The sequence below is a fragment of the Bactrocera tryoni genome, unplaced genomic scaffold (assembly GCF_016617805.1).
Source record: "Bactrocera tryoni isolate S06 unplaced genomic scaffold, CSIRO_BtryS06_freeze2 scaffold_11, whole genome shotgun sequence".
NCBI classification, from domain to species: Eukaryota; Metazoa; Arthropoda; class Insecta; order Diptera; family Tephritidae; genus Bactrocera; species Bactrocera tryoni.
In genome coordinates this window covers 17,758,350-17,785,111 of record NW_024395824.1, presented here as the reverse complement: position 1 = coordinate 17,785,111, position 26,762 = coordinate 17,758,350, and the positions used below count along the sequence as shown (strand labels likewise).

Here is a 26,762-nt window from a genome sequence, read left to right as displayed (position 1 = left end):
AACTTAACTCAACCTACCGTCTCTACAACCTATCACGCACTTGCGGCCGCTTGCACCTTATCAGTGCAATTTCGAGTGTGCACATTTAGTTTGTGGACATATGTATGTATATTCGTGAGATGATGCCATTACTAAAACTAAAAACGTGAAAGACAGCTAGAATAATTATACAAGAACTTCAAGGGTAGCACATTTCAGTGAGCTTACAGTGCTAAGTGACTGTTAGTCCACCAAACTGGCAACTCATGGCGCCCATCAAAGTCCTCTTGAGTCTGATTTGCATTTTCGCGCGGTTGTTCTCGCAAATGTGAAAAAGTATCTGGGTGTAAGAAGCAAACATCAATTGTTTAGTATCAAGCATACGTCAGCTTTCTTGAAGCACTCGAAAGGCTAAATTTATTGCGTATATATCATGTTTTTTGCACAACCGCCCTACTTTTGAAGTGTAGAGAAATTCTTTAACATTTAATAAATTTCTTCAATAAGAGAAAAAGAGAAAGCGAAAAAGTGGTTCCAATAAATTGAGTAGCTTTTAAAGTCGCCGTTAAAATTAAATAAATTTAATATCAACAAATTACAATTACGTCGGTTCAAGCCAAAAAGGTTGGTGAATGGTGTGACGGTAAATTCTTTGAATTCTCAACTCCACACAAGAACACTGAATTTCATGTTAAAAAAGAAAGAAAAATCGTTATTGTGTTGTGTGCTTACGTATTTTACGGCACTTGCGAAGACTTACCTCACAAATTTGTAAACACTCACCCACCCAAATACACAAACAACAACTGCAACGCATCAGATGCTAATAGTACACACACATATAGAAACACATACATACATACATACATAAAGCTAATAGTGCTTGCACCTGCAATTATTCTGTTCATTCATAACTCTTACCAGTTGAAATTCATTTATACATACATACATACATACATAAGAAATATATACATACTCACATATATAATTTGCTTATCAATGAAAGTAGCTTTCATGCTATTCATGCTATTTTATAATTATAATTAAACAAATTTAACAATCGAGCTATTTAAATTGGAACTGATTGAATTATGATTGAATATATGATTTTACTATTTAATGCAAATTTGTAAAGTGTAATAATAAAAATTTATATAAACATACATATACATATATATTTAATGATAATAAAAAATAAAAAAACGCTTAAAAGTGTAAAAAAAAAAATAATCAAGACTACCCAGTGGGACTTGGAAGTAGAAAAGAATTGGATACTTCCTACTGAAAAAATAAGTAAAGGTACTTTCCTACAATAATACTATCTAATTTCGTTTTTCTGATCAATTTCATTGGAGCGAAGGACCTCCACTTCGCTTACGAATTCATATGACGGAAAGTACTTTCCCCACACCTAATTTTGATTAATTCAGTAGGTAGTTACTATAAACCTAATATTTCGTGTGCTTCGAAGTACTTTCCCCACACCAATATTTTATTAATTCGGTAACTACTTACTATTAGCCCAGTATTTCGTATACTTCGAAGTACTTTCCTCCAAACTATTTTTTCTATTACATACTAGTAACTACTTACTATAAACCTATCAATAGCAGAAACAGTGGACACCATTAATTTTATTTAAATATTTTATTTTTTAGATTTTAATATGGAGTTTGTTTTGAAATGACGATTTTTCGCCAGTTTTAAAGCTTGTCGCAAGTCTTTAACAAACTCGCCATGGGAATATCCTTCTTTCATTGATGCCTCTGAAATCATAAAAAATTTTAGAAAATATGTATATATTTTTTCCTTTCTAAAATTATTTACCAAACAAGCAGTCGATTAACCCCTTGCATTCCTTTAAGGAGTATTTGGAATGAATGCCATCGAAGTTCAACTGAACAATAAGACTCCTTTCGAAAATACCCTCAATAGATTTAATAATCCCCGTTCTGCCTATTATATTTTTACTGATTTTTATCTATAGAAAAATAGGTATAATATTTATTAGTCAAATAGTGAAACTTAAGGGATTATATAGACAACTTACATAGTCTGCACTGGAACCTGCCACTATATCTGCATTCAGTTTTTTTAATGCTTCCAAGTTGGACAACGGGAACACACTTCTCGTTCCATAGGAGCCTACATCTTTTTCAAATAGCTGCTTAAACATCGCCAACGTTTCTGCTTGTTGTCCCTTTATGATGTTTTGGTTGGCTATAATGATATCAAGTTTTTTTAATAAACACAAACATTTTGATTAAAAACATTGAAATTATGAACTTTGTTATTGACATTTCCTTCTAATTTAGTGTTATTCGTTGTATTTATATTGGTAAACTCGCTAGAAGCGATAAATAAATCAGAATCGGGGATTTGCGACTTAAATAAACATAAGTGTAACAATTTTCATTTAAAACATATAAAATTTTTAGATATCTAAAATTTATAAAAATATTACCAGATGACGTTATGAAGAATGGGCATCATGACGATTTGTTCTCCATAAGGCAAAGCTGTATATTTATAATTTATATCACTTATTTTGAATATTTCTAAATCAGAACATACATACATATATCTTTACTCGCTATTACTATTCCTAATGCTGACAAAGATTGGACTGGTTGCGTGAAAAAATTATCAAAGTTCAAAACTCTATTGCCCACTATATATTTCTCATCATCTATTTGCTTAAATTCCTTAATTTTGAAGGGAATGCAAGGAGTTATACAGCAGTAATTATTTGGTTGAATTGTTGATAAAAAAAAAAAATGGCTTTCAAATGAAATTATTTCTCCCGATTTGTTTTAAAACCAACCCCTGGACTTTTTGATGACACTACTACTTCATTTACATATAAATTATTAAGCTGTTGAAGAACTCTTGTTGGGCATTTAATTTTGTTCTTTATGTCTTGCATGAAATTCTCAAACTTGTATGCAGTAAAAACCATGATAAACCCTATTTCTCTTATGCACTGCGGTAAATGCAGCAAATTATGTACATTATAAGTAACTGCCATCTCAGAGTAGAGCTGGGGAACAGAATTACAAATTTCTTTAATAGCTAGTCGCTTACATCCAAGTCATCAAAATAGCTTTTTCTTAGAACATAACAAACGATAGGCGCAATGCATAATTAAAAAATGATTGTAAAACTTATCACTAATAATGCCTTTCAAAACAATAGGGCCAGTATACAAAAGAAACTGCCTAAACTCAGTTGCCTTCCAGAATTTTAATTCATCGAGGCTTCTTGGTTTTCTTGAAAATTCTTTTGGCATAAAAGTACCTAAAGCAAGTAACCGTTTTGAAATCAGTTCTTTATCTTTTTTTTGCAATTTAAAATTATTTGTTTTACGGTTTATAATGCATATCAGCATTTTTTTTGTTACTCCTAGATCCAATAAATGCATGGGATCTAGGCGAAACTGCGATACCATTTTTATTCCAAGCTTTTCGAGCTCTGAAGGAATATTTTTAAACATGTTATTATGATGTTCCGGGTGCACACGATTTTAAAAATCTAAATCCGTCCTTTTATCGCACCTTTTTGTGCTATAAACCACAACATGTCCAATTGTTTTCCCTTTCTGTGTGCATTTGTGGCAACCATAATAAGCATTGTGACCTACAACCCCTGTAACATATGCTCTTGCAGGGGCGTCACAAATAAATGCTCTTATCTTTACAGCTATAGGTTGTTTATTGATGAGAACTCCTTCTTGCATTATTTTTTTAAATCATTATTAAAATCATGTAGGTATTGATCTACACTTACAGGTTTAGAGCCACCGATAAACGCTCCTATTAAAAATACATATTTTTCTTGCATGTTTTCTATAGAGCCTAATATTGGCCATAGCGACCTTTTGGAACTTTTAAATAAAGGAAGACCATCAATGCCTTTATCTATCACTATTTCAGACATGTTTTTAATCCTATCAGAAATTTTTTGTAAATGATAGCTAATGCCTATATGGAAATATTCCCCAGGATGAACGCTTTTTACAATAATTTTTTCGTTTTGTCCTATTAGACCATGTAACGACAAAGGGACATCCAAGCCTTCATCTTGCAAAATTGATAATAATGAGTTTACTGAATTTCTACTTGGGCTGTACTCAAAGTACCACTTTTTCAGTTTTTATTTTAAATCATTTTTTTTAAGTTAGATGAACTTGGATTATCTAGAAAACAACAAACACGTGGTAATTAAAAAAAAAGATTATTTATGTTGAGTTTAACTTACTATCATCAATTTCATTGGAAGTGTCTTCCATAAATATTTCGTTTTCATTGGAAATGTTTTCCATAAATATATCATTGCTTCTAGATTCTGCTTGCATATTTTGTAGTTGCATTCTAGCTAAATGCGCAGTTGCTAATCTTTTTATATAACGTTTGCCGAAACCGCGTATCATCTGATAATATTATTAGTATGTACGCTATTTATGTACATGTATATAACATATTTAATAAAATTTAATGATTAATAAAATTTGATGTTAGTACTTACCTTGATAACTATATATGTATATATATGTATCTCCACTTTTATTTCTATGCACTTTATATTTATTGCTTAATTAATTTGCAACACCTACAAACAAAATTCTTTACTTCTAATTATTTACTTCTTGAAAAAAAAAAATTCAACATATCAAATAGTAGCGAGGTTGAATTAAATTTATAAACCTTTTCTTCATTGGCATACCATCAATTTACGAAGTAATCACTTTCATCTTCCATAGCCAATAAGTACTTTCAAAACTAATGAAATATTGATTTACTTTTTGTAATATTGATATTACTTTTTCCAAGTTCCACTGGGTAAGAACATTAAACGTGACCAAAATGGAAGCTTAAACAGATCCCAAGCTAGAATCAACAAAAATTTAAACAAAAGCTTTTACAAAACACAAACGTTCACATCCGAACAAAGAAAACATACGTCATGCGAACTATGCACAAGAGGGCACAAGCTTAAAACTTGCGAGAAATTTAAAGAATTTAACATCAATGAAAGGGACAACTTTGTCAAGTCAAAAAGACTCTGCACAAATTGCTTGTCCCACTCACACAATCTTAATAATTGCAAAAGCAAATTTAACTGCTTATATTGTCACAAATGACACAACTAAATGCTTCATTACAGCAGATATCCCATCTCACCCCAAATATGCGCTTATTCACAAAGAACCACGGGTTTAATTGCAAAAGCAAATCCCGAAACCCAAAATTCAAAAAATTGCCAAGAGACACATGGTTGCTCAAAGGCACAAAAAGCTCAAACGCTGCACAGCCAAACACAAAGTGGACTAGTTACAGAACTAGTTACCACCACACCAACTCTAGTTAAGAAAAAATCAAATAAATGTCTTAATTCACAATTAAGGAAATTTCAAGATATAGGAAAACTTTCCCAAATATTAAACAAAAATGAAAGAATATCAGTATTGTGAGGGCTTTTCTAAAGCCACAACTACTCGATCAAATAATGGTCGGTACGTCGTACGACAACCACTAGAGTCACAATTTTGCAATACCCCACATAAAGGTAGAAAAAGCAAAGTCAGCTTCGATGTGACAACCTCATATAAAAACACAAATATATGTTCGTAACCTTTCGACCCCGCAGAATGACTTTCGCCAAAAATGAAAACAAAAAACCATTTCTAAACAAATCCTAGAGCAGTGGCGGGTTACTACTTGTCAAACTAGTGCATACGCACTTAAATATTATTAATATTTATAATATAATAAAATTATCTACATCTACATAATAGCGCTCCTCACATGAGGGAGTTATGGAAATCAGCTATACAAAGCTTCAGTTTTAGTAAGAGAATTATCTACTCCACGAATAGAAGCCGTTCTCTATTCACGGCCACTCCCTCGCAAGATCCCTCTATGGCACAGTCCTAACTCCAGGGCTAAGGAGTACCCATTCTGGCCATATCTGAGCCAGGCGTGGAGTTACTATCCTAAATAAGCCGATAATAAAGAATAGACCGATAATAATAACCGGTAATGAAATTAAAAAAGCAAACAACGCATACATTTGTTTGCTACAATAACACAGTACAACAGCTAATCTGGGGGGTGAGAAATTCCAAGTTAGGGTGGTGGTACTAGGTCAGTATAGTAAGCCCCTAAAAGGGTTTGGCGTTCGTATGCGTCAGTTTTTTTTATAACCTTTTAAATTTTTTCCTTGTCTTGATGTTTTTTCGCTTAGTTGTAACAGAACGAAGGCGTGGTTGTAAACCGATTTCACCCATATTTCGTACACGTCATCAGGGTGTTAAGAAAATATTATATACCGAATTTCATTGAAATCGGTATAGCAGTTCCTGAGATATGGTTTTTGGTCAATAAGTGGGCGACGCCACGCCCATTTTAAATTAACAAAAAAAGCCTGGATGCAGCTTCCTTCTGCCATTTCTTCCGTAAAATTTAGTGTTTCTGACGTTTTTTGTTAGTCGGTTAACGCACTTTTAGTGATTTTCAACATAACCTTTGTATGGGAGGTGGCCGTGGTTATTATCCGATTTCTTCCATTTTTGAACTGTATGTATTTGGAAATGCCTGAAGGAAACGACTCTATAGAGTTTGGTTGACATAGCTATAGTAGTTTCCGAGATATGTACAAAAAACTTAGTAGGGGGCGGGGCCACGCCCACTTTTCCAAAAAAATTACGTCCAAATAAACGGACTGTCGGACGGACGGACGGACGGACAGACGGACAGACAGACTTCCGGATTTCAGCAACTTACAACTAAGCGAAAAAACATCAAGATAAGGAAAAAATTAAAAAGGTCATAAAAAACTGACACATACGAACGCCAAACCCTTTGAGGGTTTTACTATACTGACCTAGTACCATCACCCTGACTTGGAATTTCTCACCCCCCAGACAATAACCCCAAAAATGTTCCACAGTGTAATGAGTCGTCAAAACAGCAAAATTAAATAAACACGCAAAATAAAGTTGCTATTCTCAAATCCCTGCACTCAAGTTAAAATACATACAAAATACATGTGGTATGTTTTAAATCAAAATATGTTTTCTGCATACCCGGATAAATGTGAGTATACCACAACTCCATGACCAAATACTTCTGCTGTAAGAGTGTATCTTGCGCCTCGGCTACTCCACCAGCAGTACGCCGAAATACAGACAACAACATATTCGTGGAATACTAGGCAAAATATTCGACTAGGGAGCCCAGGATGTTTAAATGAGTTAAGCCTCCCCCCAGTGACCCGGGAAAACTGGCGCACCTTAATAAAACACAGCTCAATTCACAGCTGATGACACCACAACAGAACACCAACACATCTCACCACAGTTGTACCTCAACCCACTCATCAAAAGGGATAGAATCTTACAAGTTGCAAGAGTATACCGTAAAATGCTCGGTTATATCAGTACTTAGCCCTTGTCCTTTGACGGTGTATGCGAGCTGAAAGCGACTCATCTGTCTCAGTGGTACGTTTCAGTTGAAGTGTAATTAGAATCACCATACGTTTCCTTTAAATCATTATTTTAACTCCAGACACCTTCTTTCGACAAAGAACCTTTTTTTAACCAGAAGTTAACTGATAAATGGCTGACAAACAAGACTTTGAGAAAACGGTCCTTAAAGTTTTCAATGTTTTATTCATCCAATAGAATAAAAGATAAAATTGCGGAACTCTTTGCAAACTTTAATAGAATTGCTTCGAGATTTATCAATTGGCAAATTTTGCCACATTAGTAAAAAGCTAATTCTAATATCGGTTTGGCTTATGTTCGTAAAGACGAAAACATAATCAGATTCAGTGACACCCATGAAAACCAAAATTGGTTTGCAATTCTGACAACTAAGAAAACCTACCTTAAATTCCGCGACACCCCTGTGTGATATAATACCTACATATGTATGTATATTGATTGCCACCAGATGCAAAAGGTAGTTATGCCAAACGTTTTGTACCAGCCGGCTTTATATCGTAAACGATTATATCGGCCAATATATAAGATATCTAGTAAAATTTAAGGTCATCAGAAAGTTTGAAAGTTATTATATTAGATATATGATATCTAAGGAAAGTATTGACCCGCTTATACTCATTTCCAAAGAAGGTTCTTCCTAAATTGAAATAATACATCTGAAAATTGGACGATTTTTTTGGGTAAAACGTCAGCCATATACACCGTCGTCCACATTTTTGATATATGGGGGGTTGTTTAATATCGACAATTTTGTTACATCACAGACTTATAGGCACTATATTTGCAAAGTTATGTTTCGTGTAACTTAATTGGTGTCTCATTTATAGAAGAATACTGTAATGTTAAATAATCAAATGAAATTTAATATTTTTATATATGGGGAATTGGGGGGATTGTAATCCGATTTCGACCATTTTCATAATGTGATATTTTAAAGACAATGTGTAGAAGGTCTTGTTTTCAACAAGTTTGGTTGATTTAGCTTTAGTGGAGATATACACTTTTCAGATATAAGTTGAATAAGTCCTTTGGTGCCAGTTGCGTTTGTACTTGCTATTCGCTCGACTTGGTGAACAAGCTCAAACAGTTCCAAGTGGGCTGTTGTTGGTTGAAAACTTATTAAAGTATACTTTGTGAGAATTAAATATCTATACAGAATTTAGCCCACACAACCCATAAAGGCACACCCTAATGTTTACAACACAACGGGAAAACCACGCCACTTCTAGAAATACAAGAAGATTGAAGAACCAGACATGCAGATGATATAACAACAAGAACGCATACGCAGCGTTAAAAACACGCCATAACCACGAAGACGGAGAAATCAGACAAGCAGATAAAACAACAACAAGCATGCATACGCAGCGATAAAACCACGCCACTGCCAGCAACATACGCCGTCCCAGCAACACACGTCATCCCAACGCAACATGTTGCGAATGTTTTAGCACGCAGCACAGGCTTGCTGGGGAGTTAGGTGACGGATGATCAGGGAGTCAGTACGGGACTGTGACAGCGTACGCACGTTTGGCATCAGACTACGCAGTGAGTTTATCCTCTGGCATCCCATTATTCCTGATTAAGACTATACTTCACTACAGAAATGATCCTGTGAAGTACGGTCTTCATTTAATTTTTTGGAAATCGACCCACGATGACGAAGTATTTTCGTTTTATCTGACAGCGTGAGGTTAAGAAGTTCATTTCTAATTTTGTCTTGTGGCATATTAGAAATGATGTTTCTTCGAAAATCATTCGCTTACAACGTATAAAACGACTTCTGAGTGGTGAATTTAATGAATGAATTCCTTTTGGTTGAAACGCTCTGCGTTGGCCGTTGAAAAGTTAAGACTATACTTCTCAGGATCATTCATTTCTTCAAAGAAACTAATGATATTTAGAAATATGCATATTTGCATTATTTCGTTATCATTTCCATATTCGTAGCAATAGAAGTTCTATGGCATAAGTAAAGTAATGGCCGCCGATTGTCACCCCTTGCCGCTGTAGCAGCTTCGCCTATGTGTACGCATATGTATGTTTGTATGCTTGTGCATTATTCGGCAATGTATGCAAATATATGTACATATAAGTATATATGAATGTATGAACAAGTCAATGCGTGCACATGTAATAAGTATATTAATAAGTGATGAAAAATTTCTGAACGCGCACATGCGTATACATACACTCATATGAGCATGTGCAGATACACAAGATAGGATAGAATATGTATGCCTTTTAACATGGTATACTATAAGTTAACACGAAACATATTCAAAATTTTAGCTGACGCTAATATTTGAGTTAACATAAATAAAATAGCTGACGCTAACAATTACAGCTGTCAACAGGAATTAACATCCGACACGAGCCGCTAAAGCTACAATTCCGAAGAATTGTAAGTTAAGGGATAGGTAGAATAAGGTTACCTTTTAGCTTAAGCAAACAATGTAAAATCAGTTGCAATTAAAAGTTTAATAAAGAAGGTCATACGGAGCCTATAAAAATAAAAAAACATTTTTTTTCGGAGCTATAACAAAAAGCCCGATAACTGGCGCCCGAGCAATGTGTTAAACAAGCAACTCACAAAAGTACCATAAGTAGTGCGAAAAACGAGCAATGTGTTAAACAAGTAACTCACAAAAGTACCATAAGCAGTACGGAAAACAAGCAACTCACAAAAGTACCATAAGCAGTACGAAAAGCAAGCAGCGGAATTGACTTTCTGGCATCGAGGGAGTGAAAGAGTGCGCCCAAGTACCGAGAGGAAAAAGGACAACTGCACGGTCACCGGCCATGGAAGGGAAGCTGATATCTATATAAGGAATAAGTTAAGCTATTTAAATTTAATAATTAAGAATATATGTATAAAAAAAAAGGAAAGAAAAAGAAAAGAACATTTTTTGAAAATTAATAATTTAGAAAATATATAAACAAATTTATTGGAAAGAAAAAAAGAAACTTATAAGAAACAAGTAAGGAAGGGCTAAGTTCGGGTGTCGCCGAACATTTTATACTCTCGCATGAAAAAGTGATAATCGAGGTTTCATTATCCGTCATTTAAATATTTTTTTTATTTTGCTGTAAAATTAATTAGATTAGATCAATTTGTGTACTTTATTATTTATTGAATTGTATTTTCATTTCCTAATGTATATATTATATAGAGAAAGCATCAAATGGAATTCAAAATAGCGTTATATTGGAAGAAGGCGTGGTTGTGAACCGATTTCACCCATATTTCGTACATGTCATCAGGGTGTTAAGAAATATTACATACCGAATTTCATTGAAATCGGTGGAGTAGTTCCTGAGATATGGTTTTTGGTCCATAGGTGGGCAGCGCCACTCCCATTTTCAATTTTTTAAAAAAGCCTGGGTGCAGCTTCCTTCTGCCACTTCTTGCGTAAAATTTATTGTTTCTGACGTGTTTTGTTAGTTGGTCAACGCACTTTTAGTGATTTTCAACATAACCTTTGTATGGGAGGTGGGCGTGGTTATTATCCGATTTCCTCCATTTTTGAACTGTATATGGAAATGTCTGAAGGAAACGACTCTATAGAGTTTGGTTGACATAGCTATAGTAGTTTCCGAGATATGTACAAAAAACTTAGTAGGGAGCGGGGCCACGCCCACTTTTCCAAAAAAATTACGTCCAAATATGCCCCTCCCTAATGCGAAGCTTTGTGCCAAATTTCATATTAATATCTTTATTTATGGCTTAGTTATGACACTTTATAGGTTTTCGGTTTTCGCCATTTTGTGGGCGTGGCAGTGAGCCGATTTTGCCCATCTTCGAACTTAACCTTTTTATGGTGCCAGAAATACGTATACCAAGTTTCATCATGATATCTCAATTTTTACTCAAGTTACAGCGTGCACGAACGGACCGACGGACGGACATCCGGATTTCAACTCTACTCGTCACTCTGATCACTTTGATATATGTATATAACCCTATATCTGACTTTTTTAGTTTTAATACTTACAAACAACCGCTATGTGAACAAAACTATAATACTCTCCTTAGCAACTTTGTTGCGAGAGTATAAAAAAACCGCATCAGTACAGCTTATTTGGACTTGCTTAGTATTGAAAGTATAGTGATCAGCATATAGTATACTCGTCATTCTAGTTGACCCTGTATTATATACATTGTGACAAAAAAGCAAACGGAATTTGTATTTAAATTTACTGGGTAAATGATATTTCAAGAAAAAGTACTTAGCTAAGTTGCCAAATATGAGCACGATCTGTAAACCAATTTCTTTACAGCAGCTGATTAATTCTGTGCACCTCAGTAGTGCGTTGCAGAAGGCATGCATTCTGGACGAAAATATTAAAAAAGTGAAAGATGTAGTGCTTGGAAATCGTCAGGCAATTCTTAGATAGACGTCAAGAGTGGTTGACATCGCTTGCGAGTCCGTTCGAATGAGTTTGGTAGGTATTTTGGGTACGAAACGCGTTCTTGCTCGGCTCGTCCCGATAAAGTCGAATTTTTTCAAAAAGAGTACGATTGTGTACAAATTTAAAGCCGAAATGTAATGTTCACCAGATATTGTTCTTGTTTCCCAAACTGAAATTGTCGCTCCGTTGAATCCGTCGAATAGATAAAACAAAATTCGCTAAAGGAGCTGAAGGTTATCCAAAAAGTGTTTATGAAAAGTGTTTCGAGGACTGGAAAAATCGTTAGCATAACTGTATTACATCTACTGGTGATTATTTTGAAAGCAACAAAATGAATATTTATGAATAACAGTCACCGACTAAACCTCGTACTGAGCAGTTGAGTTAGCGTCTTTCTCTGAGTTTATAGCTATTCATATAGCTAGCTCTCTTTTGGTGTTCTTTTTTTTGCACTACGGTCTGCTTACTTAAGTAACGCGATTAATACTTATTTTAAGTGAGAAATATAATCCAATACTTATATCAGTGTATTATAATTTTTCCACTATGCCCCCGGCGGGCTTCCAGTTCGGGGACAACAGGTTTGCTGCGCTGGCCCAAGGTCCCCAACCAAAACGCAAAAAATCGTATCAAAAACTGCATGATGCTTTTCCTGACTTACCGCCAATAAAAAGTGATGACCCGAAGTATATTGTGATTAAATCCGACTAGAATTCTACACCCCTTTCGAAGGTTTCTTGTTTTCGTGTTTACAATGCCTTACTTACCGTGAGCAAAGATATCAACAAAACAAGTAAGGAAGGGCTAAGTTCGGGTGTCACCGAACATTTTATACTCTCGCATGGTAAAGTGATAATCGAGATTTCATTATACGTCATTTACATATTTTTCAAATACCGTATTTTTGTAAATTTTTATTCCGCTATCATCATTGGTTCCTAATGTACTATATATTATACAGAGAAGGCATCAGATGGAATTCAAAATAGCTTTATATTGAAGAAGGCGTGGTTGTAAACCGATTTCACCCATATTTCGTACATGTCATCAGGGTGTTAAGAAAATATTATATACCGAATTTCATTGAAATCGGTCTAGTAGCTCCTGAGATATGGTTCTTTGGTCCATAAGTGGGCGGCGCCACGCCCATTTTCAATTTTTAAAAAAGCCTGGGTGCAGCTTCTTCTGCCATTTCTTCCGTAAAATTTAGTGTTTCTGACGTTTTTTGTTAGTCGGTTAACGCACTTTTAGTGATTTTCAACATAACCTTTGTATGGGAGGTGGGCGTGGTTATTATCCGATTTCTTCCATTTTTGAACTGTATATGGAAATACCTGAAGAAAACGACTCGATAAAGTTTGGTTGACATAGCTATAGTAGTTTCCGAGATATGTGCAAAAAACTTAGTAGGGGGCGGGGCCACGTCCACTTTTCCAAAACAATTATGCCCCTCCCTAATGCGATCCTTTGTGCCAAATTTCACTTTAATATCTTTATTTATGGCTTAGTTATGGCACTTTATAGGTTTTCGGTTTCCGCCATTTTGTGGGCGTGGCAGTGGGCCGATTTTGCCCATCTTCGAACTTAACCTTCTTATGGAGCCAAGGAATACGTGTACCAAGTTTCATCATGATATCTCAATTTTTACTCAAGTTACAGCTTGCACGGACGGGACGGACAGACGGACGGACGGACAGACAGACATCCGGGATTTCGACTCTACTCGTCACCCTGATCACTTTGGTATATATAACCCTATATCTGACTCTTTTAGTTTTAGGACTTACAAACAACCGTTATGTGAACAAAACTATAATACTCTCGTTAGCAACATTGTTGCGAGAGTATAAAAATTAATAGTTTAAAAATATTAAAAAAATTTTTTTTTTGGAAAACAAAGTAAATAATTTAAAGAAAGTTTTAAGAGTTCCAATAAGAACATTATTTCTTTTACAAATAATAAACGGGCTCGTACAGCCAATAATAAATAATAATACAAAGCTGCGATTCACCATCTACGGGGGGACCCTCCAGCTTATAAAATACAAAATTTTCTGCGATTCACCACCTAACGGGGGACCCTCCAGAGAATTATAAACCGCAAAGAAAAATAAAAAAGGGCTTGTACAGCCAATAACATATAAAGTTAATAAGGGCCGCGATTCACCACCTAACGGGGGACCGTCCGGTTCTTATAAAAGTAAAATAACCCTGCGACTTTCCTGTAAAAGGGACCCTCCAGAAATGAATAAAGAAAAAATATTTATATATTTTAAAGAAAATGTCTAACCCAAATAATTTAATCAGACCACCAGTGCTAGGGAATACAACTCCCGTTGCACCAACAGGATCTTCCGGTTCTGGCACCCAAATTTCGCCAGAATTGGCACATTTAGTTAAAAACGTTGTAACTCAGATGTTACAGACGGACGGACAAAGCATAATACAAAGTATTTCGAATAATGGTACGAACCAGAACATTAGGGATCAAACTATAGACGAAAGATACAGAGACAACATGAACGAAATGGACAAAATTCCCGCCGTAGTGCGATCACTACGAGAATTTTTGGGAAACGCTTCAGAGTTTACCTCTTGGAGAAAAAGTGTCGAGCGGATTCTGTGGTTATATGAACCCTCGAAAAGCACACCAAGATATTTTGGAATTTTAAATGTAATTAGAAACAAAATTATAGGGAAAGCGGACATAGCACTAGAGTCGTATAACACGCCTTTAGATTGGCCAGCAATATCTCGTTGTCTAACTACCCATTATGCAGACAAAAGAGACATTGGTACTTTAGAGTATCAAATGACTTGTCTTATACAGGGAAGACTAACGATTAACGAATTTTACCAAAAAGTGTATTCGCACCTATCATTAATCTCAAAAAAATTGGTTGTATGGAAGTAGGAGAGGAAGCAATACATCTTCTTACGGAAAACTACTGCAAAAGTTCTGATTGACACGTTTGTCAGTGAGGACTTTCGGGTGATCTCTAGGCTTCTCGGCATCAGAGAACCAAAAAGCTCTACCAGGAAGCTTTTCACCTGCCTGAAGTTAGAAAATCAAAACTTTAGAGCAAATCACGCTAATAACAATCAATTTCCTAGACAACAATTCCAACAACAGAATTTTTCCAAATCTTAGTCGACAACTTCCTCAAACCAAATTCCATCCCGAGTTAGCTTTTATACCAAAACCAAATCAAATATTTAATCCTTATGGTCAACAACGGTATCCCCAAAATCCAGTAAACCAACAACATGGTTTTCATATTCAAAACCCATTTAATCAACCACCAAATAATCCCCCTCTAAGACCACCAAAACCACCTAAACCAATGGACGTAGACGTTAGCTTAAGAACAAATGCTATCAATTACGCCAATAGACCAAATCCCAAATTCACTGTCAAACGACCATCAAACCTTTGAAACAAAATTGATCTGCAACCAAAAGTTCAAAAGAATTTTCATGTAAACTCAAACTTTGAACCTTACAGCGAATAAAATTATCAATACAACAATGACTACCAAAACAACGAATACAACTATGACTTTTCCGATACAACACAAACCGACGAAAACGAACAATCACTAGACCTGACAGATGTACATTTTTTAGATTAAATAGCTCTTCGTCACCTTATTTCAACTGCAAAACGAAGAGTGGAGAAATTTTAAAAATCCTAGTCGATACAGGTTCCAATAAAAACTATGTATATTCAATCAAATTTAGTACCAAATCCCAAAGAAAACAATAACCCTTTTTACGCAAATTCAATCGGTGGAAAAATACACATTACCCATCACACTTTTCTAAATCTTTTTAATATTGGAGAATGCAAATTAAAATTTTTTTGTTACCCACTCTTACAACTTTTCACGCAATTCTTGGAAATGATAGTTTAAAGGAACTATCAGCAATAATACATACTAAAGAAAATTTCATGATCGTAGCAAACAAACGTAAAATTCAACTCCATCAATATAGAGCCCAAGATGTTCATTCCATTCAAATCCGTGACGAACATATGAATACTTCAGAAAAAAATGAAATTAAACAACTTGTACGAAAACACCGAAACTTATTTTCAGAACCTAATGAAAAACTAACGTAGACAACAAAAGTAGTAGCGGAAATTAGAACAAATTCAGATACACCTATCTACTAGAAGTAGAAAAACAAATGAATAAACTATTAGAGGACGGAATTATCAGAAAATCAAGATCACCATACCATTTACCAATATGGGTTGTACCCAAAAAAGACGATGCATCAGGCGAAAAAAAATTCAGATTAGTTATTGATTACAGAAACCTAAACACAGTTACAACTGCTGACAGATATCCAATACCAGAGATAAATGAAGTACTATCCCAATTAGGAGAAAAACGAATATTTTCAGTAATCGACTTAAAAAGCGGTTTCCATCAAATTCCTCTTAAGGAATCTGACGTGGAGAAAACAGCCTTTTCAGTGAACAATGGAAAGTATGAGTTCACAAGATTACCTTTTGGACTAAAGAACGCCCCATCCATATTTCAACGTACATTAGACGATATTCTGAGACAATATATAGGAAAAATATGTTATGTCTATATAGACGACATAATAATATTTAGCAAAGATGAAAAATCTCATTCAGAGCATATTGACAAAATTTTTGATACACTCCGTAAAGCTAATATGAAAGTACAAGCAGACAAATGCGAATTCTATAAAAACCAAGTAGAATTTTTAGGATTCATAATTTCTTCTGCTGGTATTTCCACAAACCTATCTAAAGTAAAAAGTATTGTAGATTTTCCATACCCCAAAACACTTAAAGACCTTAGATCATTTCTAGGACTTTCAGGATACTATAGACGTTTCATAAAAGATTACGCAAAATTAGCTAAACCCCTCACAACTCTACTTCGTGGTGAAGAAGGTAGAATGTCAAGAAATGTTTCCAAAAAAATCCAAATCCAATTAAACAATGACGCTAAAGCAGCATTTAATAAAATAAAATCCACATTGACATCGAAAGACGTCATTTTACAATATCCTGATTATAAAAAAGAATTCGATTTAACAACAGATGCTTCCAAATATGCCATAGGCGCTGTCTTAGAACAGAATGGAAAACCCATAACCTTTATATCTAGGACATTAAGTAAAACCGAAGAAAATTATGCAGTTAATGAAATGGAAATGCTTGCTATTATTTGGGCATTAAATACTTTTAGAAATTACCTGTCTCTATGGAACGGCAAAAGTAGTAATCCATACAGACCACCAACCTCTCACATACGCCTTAAGCAATAAAAACAATAATTCTAAATTAAAACGGTGGAAAGCCATACTCGAAGAATATAATTACGAAATAAGATATAAACCTGGTAAAGCCAACATAGTAGCAGATATACTTTCAAGACCATTCGAAATAAATTCTTTATCAGTAGCCACACATTCAGATGACAGCTCATCTCACAATCTAATTCCAGCCGTAGAAGTACCCATAAATGTTTTCAAAAACCAACTTTGGATCTCTTTTAGGAGACGAAGATAGTTACCTATTTAAAATACCATTCCCTACATACCATAGACATGTAATAATTAAACAAACATTTTCCTCAGAAAACCTAATTTCACTTTTTTAAACGTTACTTAAACTCTTCGGTGATAAATGGCATATTTACTTCCGAAGAAATAATGGGAATAATTCAACAAATATACCCAATCCATTTTTCCAATTATAAAATTCGATATACTCAGATGAAAGTTGATGACATTACGAACGAGGACATTCAAAACGAAACAATATTAAAAGAACATAAACGCGCACATAGAAACCGAGACGAAAATTCAAAACAACTCAAACAAAAATATTATTTTCCAGAAATAGTTTACATTGATATATACAGTACAGAGAAAAATCTTGTACCTACCGCAGTAGACAAATTTTCGAAATACGCCCAAGTTAGATTAATAGAATCAAAAGCAATAGAGGATATCAGAGAACCCTTGCGACAAATACTTTTTTCCTTCGGTGTACCGAAAACCATAGTTATAGATAATGAAAAATCTTCAAACTCAGCCTCAATACAATTTATGGTCGAAGACCAACTTGGTATTAACATTTTCAAAACACCCCCCTACGCTAGCAAAGTCAATGGACAAGTCGAAAGATTTCACTCCACACTTTCTGAAATTATGCGTTGTTTTCAAACCGAACGCACCCACCACTCATTTCAAGAACTTTTAGATCGTTGCACCTACGAATATAATTACTCAATACATTCTACAACCAGAAAAAGACCAATAGGAACTTTTTTTGGAAGACGCGTTTCAATAGACCCACAGCAATATGAAAACTCAAGACGAGAAAATATCGAGACACTAAGAAAACAACAGATGAAAGACTTAGAATTTCACAATAAAACTAGAAATCCTATAAAAACCTACGCCCCAGGAAAAATAATAAACTATGTTAAAATCAATAAACGAACAGGCTCGAAACTAACAGCAAGATTTAGAAAAGAAATTGTAAAAGAAGACAAATCCAGTGTCGTAATCACAGAAAAAGGACGAACAGTACACAAAAGCAATATCAAGACCTAGCTACATATCAATCTTTATTTTAATTTTTCAGATTTTTCGAACATTTGGTGTACGCTGACTTTAGGGTAATAGACTATACAAACTCACAACTAGCCACATTTAGTACAGGACCAGTAAAAATTCAAACAGGAACATTCCGACTGATACACAAAGTAGACATAGACGAATACTAGAACGCACTAAACAATTTCAGTAATTCAATTAGAACTAAAATTAAAGAAGAAAACCCACTCCTTCCTATCCTCATTAATGAACTAAAACTGACACAGACATACTTAAATAGACTAAAACCAAAGAGATTTAGGAAACCAGTAAACGAATTAGGAACAGTCTGGAAATGGATTGCGGGAAATCCTGAGCACGACGACTTAATAATACTAGAAAATCATATTAATAATATAATTGAAAATAATAACGATCAAATAACAATCAATAAAGTAATTTTCGACAGAATAAATAATATTTCTACAATATCAAATACAATTTTAAATGAAGTACAAACAAATGAAGTTGTACAACATAATATTGCAATTGAAATTAAATATAATAAAAGATGAGATAATTAATATAGACTATGCAATACATTGGGAAAAAGCCGGCATAGTTAATTCTTATATTTTGTCAAATGAAGAATTAAATATATTACTATATACACTAGGGAAAAATAACTTTACACTAAATAATATTGAAGAATCTATCGAATTAGCAAATGTTAAACTTGCATCAAATGAAACTATGTTACTATACACTATTGGAATACCGTTATCTAATAAAGATCTTTGTGAATCAGTTATGATAAAACCAATAAAAATAGAAAGGAATATAAATTTGATTCCATTTGAAAATGTAATAGCGTGTAAGAATAATAAAATATTTGGTATAAGGAACAAATGTAAAGAATATAATAGTATAAAAATATGTAATAACAAAAATATTATAGACATAAGCAACACTACCTGTGTCCCTCGTCTACTACAGAGCAAACCGGCAGAATGCATTTTAATAAATAATCAGCACATACCATCGGTAGAAAATATATCACCTATAACGGTACAGTAAAAATTGACAGCCAAAGTATACATCTTTCCGGATCATATGCAGTAGAATACCATAATTCCACGGTGTGGATAGAAAACCAAACATACTCATTTAACGAAAAATTTACCAGCAAACCGTTAGCAGCAATTTTACAACCAAATAAACCATCGTTTCAAGAAGAAGAAATTTTAAGTTTGGAGATGATGAAGGAGCTTCATCTGAACAACACACATCATCTGGAAAAATTAAAAATAGCTCACACTGCAGCTTTAATTACCAATTTTTCGCTCATAATCATCTGCATGATGTGCATAATCGTAATTATCACCATTTTGAGTCTAAAAAATAAATGCAAAACAAGTATAACAGAGCTATCAAATTACCATGTAAATGTTAATCTGAACGATCATAATGAAGTCAAAACACCTGAAATACCAACACTAGAAGGGTCAATAACTCTGACAGATCAAATGCAGCGAACAAACGGGGACGTTTGTTTTTGACGGCGGAGGAGTTAATACAAAACATATTCAAAATTATAGCTGACGCTAATATTTGAGTTAACATAAATAAAATAGCTGACGCTAACAATTACAGCTGTCAACAAGAAGTAACATCCGACACGAGCCGCTAAAGCTACAATTCCGAAGAATTGTAAGTTAAGGGACAGGTAGAATAAGGTTACCTTTTAGTTTAAGTAAACAATGTAAAATCAGTTGCAATTAAAAGTTTAATAAAGAAGGTCATACGGACCCTATAAAAATTAAAAACCATTTTTTTTCGGAGCTATAACAAAAAGCCCGATAACTTATACGAATCAATATTTTTCTTACTAATAGAAATTAAATATATCACAGCAATATTATGTATATGTTTATTATGTATATTGCTGTGATAATATACTGACTGAAGTATGGTTTGGTTATGCATGTACATGAGAAACATACGATGTTTCTAACAATTTTGTTTAAGTATAGAAATATGCTTTTGTGGAACATTTGCTTTCGCAAACATACAGACAAATGTGCAAACGACATAATATATGTACATATGTATGATTGTTTCGCATTTTGCTTCTACGCCGGTCAAATTTCTATACAAAAATCGGCTGAAATGTGTGAGAAAATAAAAAATGGACAACTAGGGCAAATAATTCTTAAAAAATTTATTGACAATTAAATATAAATGAAAATACATGTAAATTTACTTAAATTTATTTAAATTTATTGAAATTTCGTTTCGCATTTTTCGGCACTTTCAAATTAATTAATATAAGTAATATTCACGACTTAACCCGCACTCGTCTTATTCGCGCAAAATTTCCAACGCAATTATTGACACTTGTCTTAATATACAAAATTGGGCCAAAACGAAACAATGAAATATATAATTACTTTTGCATGTCAATATGGAAATGCCGACGGCAAAACGCAAAGGCATATATTGCACATATGTACATACATACATACATACAAGCGATTTCTTGGTTGAAAGCAAAAATTGAAGCATGAGAAATTGAAATGCCGACGGCAAAACGAAATTGCTTACATTCGTACATTGCGTATGAATCATGAAAATATTATCATAATGTTTAGGTAAATCTTTTATATATTTAAAATGAGTTATTATAAAATAAGATCACATATTCAATTAAAAAAAAATAAATTCTGTTGGGATTTTGAAGCGCTTACCACCTAGACCACCATTGACACTTTAATTGCGTTGTCCTAATTATGGTTTGGTTATGCATGAAAGAAATATACAATGGATCGCCGATTTTTACCTCTTTCCTTGCTGCTGCTGCGCATATGTATGTTTGTATGTTTGTTCATTATTGAAGTTATACAGCTTTTTCTTTCCTTTGTCTTTCATTTCTGCGAATTCTCAACTATTTTATGTGCCCTTTTGTTAAAATACCCTGCGTTGGTCTTTGAAAAATTAAGACTATCGGGCATGTGCTGCAATTCGTTTTCGCATGAAATTGTCAGCGAAATCGTGCTGACATGTGCTGAATTTCACTGATCCGTTTTCGTTCTCGAACATCAAATCGCAACGATTTGACATGTGCCAGAAATCGAAACCGCAATTTGTTTTCTATTTTGAAATCGTGAAGCTGCGGGCACGCGAATTTATTGAAAAATTGAAGGAAACATTAGAAATGCAAGTATTTTAAATTTGTATTTATTGATATATATTAATTATGCCTTTAAATTTAGGGGCAAGCATAAAACGCCAAGGCAAGACGAAACTTTTTTAAGTTTTATGGAGCAGCATCCTGACATTGACAAAAATTATGTCAAGGGCGACCGAGTGGCAGCGGAGGCTCTTTGGGCAGAACTCGCCAAAGAATTAAACAGCCAAGGACCACCACAAAAAGATATCAACGGATGGAAAAAGGTTAAAAGAGATATTCTTAAGTACACATAAGTGGTTATTAACAATTTTTCTTGAGCAGGTTTGGTCGGACTGGAAGGGCTGCGTACGCAAAAAAATTGCACACAACAAATCGGAGACAAGAGCTACCGGCGGAGGTCCCTTCAACCAATTTGTCTTAAGCTGCACTGAGGAAAAAATTGCAGAACTTTGCGGTCTTTATACTTGTGTAGAAGGTATTCCACAAAGTTCTTCATTCGGTGTACAATGCGACCATAGCAATGAATCATCTGATGACGAAAATCCCACACCGAGTACTTCAGCGGTTGCAACAAGAACGCGAAGACCAAATTCAATGCAAGCATGTATTAAAGAACACATGGCCACGGAAGCAGGTGCGGTTGATTGTATATCTGGAACGTTAGGGAAGCTCCTGGAAAGTTTTGATGACACCAAAAATATTTTGAAAGATAGCAAAGGTGCAGTGATAAAATCGATGGAAAAGTTATGCGATCTCATTTCAATACAGAACTCTCTTACCGCAGAACAAAATGAAATTTTGCGTTAGCATAATTCCATAAAGGAGAGAATTGGGAAAGAAAAAAGTGATATGAAGAAACGCATGTTGGAGATAGAGGAAGAAGAGTGGGAGTGGACGAAACCTGCAAGATAATTTTAATTTATTATTTTTTTTAAATACTTAAAATGTGATGAGATCTCGGAATTTTTTTTTTAGTTATTTAAGAATTAAAATTTGTTTACAATTTATCTAGTTATTTAAGCATATCATGTACATAAGTACATACATATATAATCCTGTATAAACGAAGAATTGAAAAAATTTTATTTTAGTATAAGCAATGTGATAAATTAAATTTTATTTTTTTAACTGTAATATAAATGTGATAGATACCATTAAATTCTTATTTTTAAGTATCCCAATGCAAGTAGTATATTAAGTTCTTGAAATGCAAAGCAAGCACCTTCTGTAAATAATATTGAAGTAAGTCTTTAAGTCTTTTTATTTTGCTACCAAACAATTCAATAAAAAAAATTAAGAAATTGAAAGTGTTTGCATTAAATTGTTTGCAATTTGATCCCTGAATATATATATTCAACATTATAAAATCGACATATGTTGTGAAAAGCACAGCATACGTTAATAATTTTAACAACTTTCTGTGGGGTGTATGGCAAAACAGTTTGCAAACATTTAAAGCGACTTTTAAGCACCCCAATTACTCTTTCCACGATGTTACGAAATTTTGCATGTTGCAAATTAAATTTATGCTGCGATGTTCCAGAAGTCGGATTGCGATAAGGTGTGAGTAAATATGGTTCTAACGCATAGCCTGAATCCTATAGTAACCAGGAGCTGTGGTCACCGCTTTGAAAACAGGATAAACGAGACTGTTTTATATTGGATAAATTGAAAATAAAAGCATCATGACTTGATCCGGGGTGGCACGCATCCACAGCTGTTATACTCATTTTATAGTCACATACCTGCAAAAGCGTTAATATTAATTTTGTATATACAATAGTATGAAAGCCATATGTATTATTTAACTTACTATCATAGCATTGACGCTAAGACAACCTTTCCTATTTAAATATAAATGCTCATTGTCGCAAGGTTTTAGTAATTTGATGTGAGTCCCGTCGATGCAGCCAATAACGCCAGGTATAGCAAATTTGTTGTAAAAATGTAAATTGGACTGACGAACTTCATAATGTGTTCACTCTAAAACGTTTAACATCTCTTTTAAAATTTTTGACACCGTCGTCCTATCACATGCAATATGTGAATCCTTTCCAATAGACCGTTGGAATCCTCCTTCAACGTGGTTGCTAATTTCAACTCAACAGGTATGGACGACAGATGTATTAAAGGCTTAATATCGTTAACTACATTTCGAAAGGCCTCTTTGTTTATCCTGTAGTACGAAATAAAACTGCAAGAAGATGTTGTGTTTTAATTTTTAATAGAACGCCTTGCGCATGCACTTACACAGGCTCTGGAATATCCAAAGGATTGGAGAGGTCTCTTAAAAGTCGTCGCGCAACCTTTTCATCACTTTTCCAGTTCATTTGATTCAATAAATAAGCAGAAAGCAATAAGCTTCAACTCAAAATTAAACAAATTTTTTCTTTTCTTTGACAATCAGCTGTTTCGAACTTAACTTCGAACTTCACTGAAATCGCGTGGAATTCAGCACACCCCAAACTAATTCATGCGATTTGCAATTTCGGAAACGGAACGAAATCGCGTGATTTCCAGCACATGCCCGTATACTTCGGGTTGGGGTCAAAATCACAGTATATACAGTAGATAACCTTTTCGAGGTAGCTTTCTGAGGGGTAAATAGCGGCCATCTTGGATTTTCAGAGGTAGCAACGCAGTGCTGTATATATTGAGGCGTAAATACTTAGCAAATTTATTCTATTAAATAACAAAACCTATAAATATTGTTGCTTAATATAAAAGGAAATTATTTATTAATGACATATATTTACTAATATTTGATTTAAACGCCATAGTGTGTCATGTTTCGCCCATAAAAATATCATTTACTGATAGTCAGATATTCTTTATGTAGTGAGTTCTTATTAATAAAAAGCAGCCCTGTTCTTAGATTTCTCGGTGGTGAGTTTTCTTCTGAATGTATTTGTTTTCAATTGACAGACAGAAAAGATAAAACGGTTGTATTCGTAAGTTTTTGAAATATTATTACCTATCATTTTAATTTGGAAAGAAGATATTTAGGCATTTGAAGCTGAATTTTTAATACATCGTTCTAATTCTCATCCGTATACTATTTTTGATAATGTATTTTTGAATATCTAAGTTTTGCATTTTCCACATCACCCCAGAGGTTTGCAATAAAGCGCGTTACAGACTTTTTTTAGGTGTTCGGTTCTCCGGTAGGCCTATTTTCACCTTTTCAACTTAAAATAAACATATTTAATAATTTACATAAAAATTTAAATAAAAATATTGCACAAAATAATTTAATAATTAATAAAGATTTCTAAGCTCTCGCAAAAGATGCATCCAAAATCCTACAACTCCATTAAATATATTAAAATACAAAAGCTAATTTTTAGAATGGGGAGGTAGTTACCTATGTGAAATGCTCAAAAATTTGATGTGCCGAAAATGAGGGCTGGCTGCCTGCCTATTAAAAATTCTTAAAGAAAAATATGTTCTAATTCTTATAAAAAGTATTTTAAAACGTCGGGTTGTGAATTTTCGCAGCAATAAAAAGGCTCTACAATTTTTAATATAAACTTTATTATTAACACTAATATGTATTCTTATTAAAAACTTCGACATATCTTTCATTTCAAACTCAATTTCCAATTGATGTTTTCCGAGTTGTCAATTTGTATATGTCAAACGACAAATTACCACCCAGGATTGTATCCTACTGCATGCAAAAATTTGGAAATACTTGAAGCGTGTTTAAAAATTGTACAAAAAAAAACAACTGAATTAACATTAAACAACAACTAATATTCCAATAAAATTGAACAGATATGCAAAGTAATTCAATATAATCACTTAAATAACGTAAACACTTGCATTATTTAATATCCTTTAAAGTCTCGGTCATCAAAATTTAAAATTTATATGTAGTTTAAATGCTAACACAACACCTTGATTACCATGAAAGTAGCAAAAAAAGTGTTACATAACATCCTAAGATTTTCTAGAGGTGAGTATATGCATGTAAACAAAGAAAAGGTTTATTACTGTATATACTGAGGTCAAAATTCTGCTTTTTTGGAAATTCTGCATTCATAATTCCGGAAGTCGGAACACCGGGAATCAAAGTTATGGAAGTCAATGTTCTGGAATTCAAAATTCTGGATAACGAAATTCTAAATTGCAAAATTCTGAATGGCAAAATTCTGTAATTAGTGATTAAAAATGCGTGTTGATAACAAAAACAGTGCGTTATCAACACGCATTTTTAATCATTAATTACAGAATTTTGCCATTCTGTAATCATATGTTTTATTGCCTAGTAAGTAGTTTTTTACAATTGCATGATTGTATTTGTTATTGTTATTTCTTTGTTTGTTGTTGTTCATTTACTTTTTTGTACTACCATGATTGTATTTGTTGTTGTTATTGCTTTGTTTGTTGTTCTTCATTTACTTTTTTGTACTACCATAATGATTTAGTTTACTATGTACCTACATATACATACATATATGTACTGACTAAGCAATGTGTTACTGCATTTTCATTAATAAAAACGTGCTAAATATTTTTGTGAAATGATGGAAAATATAACTGTGGTGAAGTTCAATAAAGGAAAAGACATGTTAAACGTCGACGGCTACTTCTTCTTTGTATTTGGAACGAAAAAATAAGAAAACATTTATCTGGACTTGTTCTGAACGAATTAAAAACAAATGTACCGTGCGTATTGTCACAAAATTCGATGGCTGTGAACATGTTATACGAAAAAAAAAAAATGAACATCTCATGATCCATTAATGTAGTATCTATTTGATCTTTATTTGTTAATAATGTTGTTTTTTGTCTTTCCGATAAACATGTTTGAATTTTGGAGGTTATGTTTTGTTTATGTTAAGCAAATTTATATAAGATACACGATTTGGCTCAAATTTTTTCCCCAAAATTTGAGCCAAATCGTGTATCTTATGTAAATTTGCTTATACATACATAATAATATAACATAAACAAAACACAACCTCCAAAATAATTCCAAAATTCAAACATGTTTACCGGAAAGATAAAAAACAACATTATTAACAAATAAAGATCAAATAGATACTACATTAATGGATCATGAGAATGTTCATTTCTTTT

General features: G+C 33.6%; 3 protein-coding genes and 1 non-coding gene across 6 annotated transcripts in view; 3 read left to right on the top strand and 1 right to left on the bottom strand.

The window, feature by feature from the left end:
* The window catches only part of LOC120779501 (procathepsin L-like), a 227,552-nt gene that overhangs the window by 293 nt on the left and 200,497 nt on the right, over window positions 1-26,762 (top strand). Inside the window, exon 1 of one of the 2 annotated variants that reach the window (XM_040111794.1) lies at window positions 130-603. The exons of the other annotated variant lie outside the window; for it this stretch is intronic. The gene's annotated coding sequence lies outside the window, so the exon portion shown is untranslated. Of the gene's footprint in view, window positions 1-129; window positions 604-26,762 lie in introns of those variants that run through there. 2 annotated transcript variants of the gene reach the window in all.
* LOC120779500 lies at window positions 50-22,946 on the top strand. 2 transcript variants are annotated; one of them, XM_040111793.1, is made up of 4 exons: window positions 50-102; window positions 21,487-21,703; window positions 21,760-21,940; window positions 21,999-22,946. In XM_040111793.1, the coding sequence occupies exons 2-4, from the start codon at window positions 21,606-21,608 to the stop codon at window positions 22,482-22,484; spliced, it is 765 nt and encodes a 254-aa protein (XP_039967727.1). In that variant the 5' UTR covers window positions 50-102; window positions 21,487-21,605; the 3' UTR covers window positions 22,485-22,946. The 2 variants fall into 2 exon arrangements, with proteins under 2 accessions (XP_039967727.1, XP_039967726.1); XM_040111792.1 differs by lacking the exon at window positions 50-102 and adding an exon at window positions 21,336-21,353.
* On the bottom strand, window positions 1,627-2,284 carry LOC120779817. Its single transcript, XM_040112189.1, has 3 exons — window positions 2,030-2,284; window positions 1,807-1,960; window positions 1,627-1,745 (listed from the first exon to the last, which is right to left on the bottom strand). Exons 1-3 carry the CDS (start codon window positions 2,153-2,155, stop codon window positions 1,627-1,629), a joined length of 399 nt encoding a protein of 132 aa, XP_039968123.1. The 5' UTR covers window positions 2,156-2,284.
* Window positions 9,068-9,275, top strand: LOC120779949. Its single transcript, XR_005705770.1, has one exon. It is a non-coding gene; the product is annotated as a small nucleolar RNA U3 (small nucleolar RNA).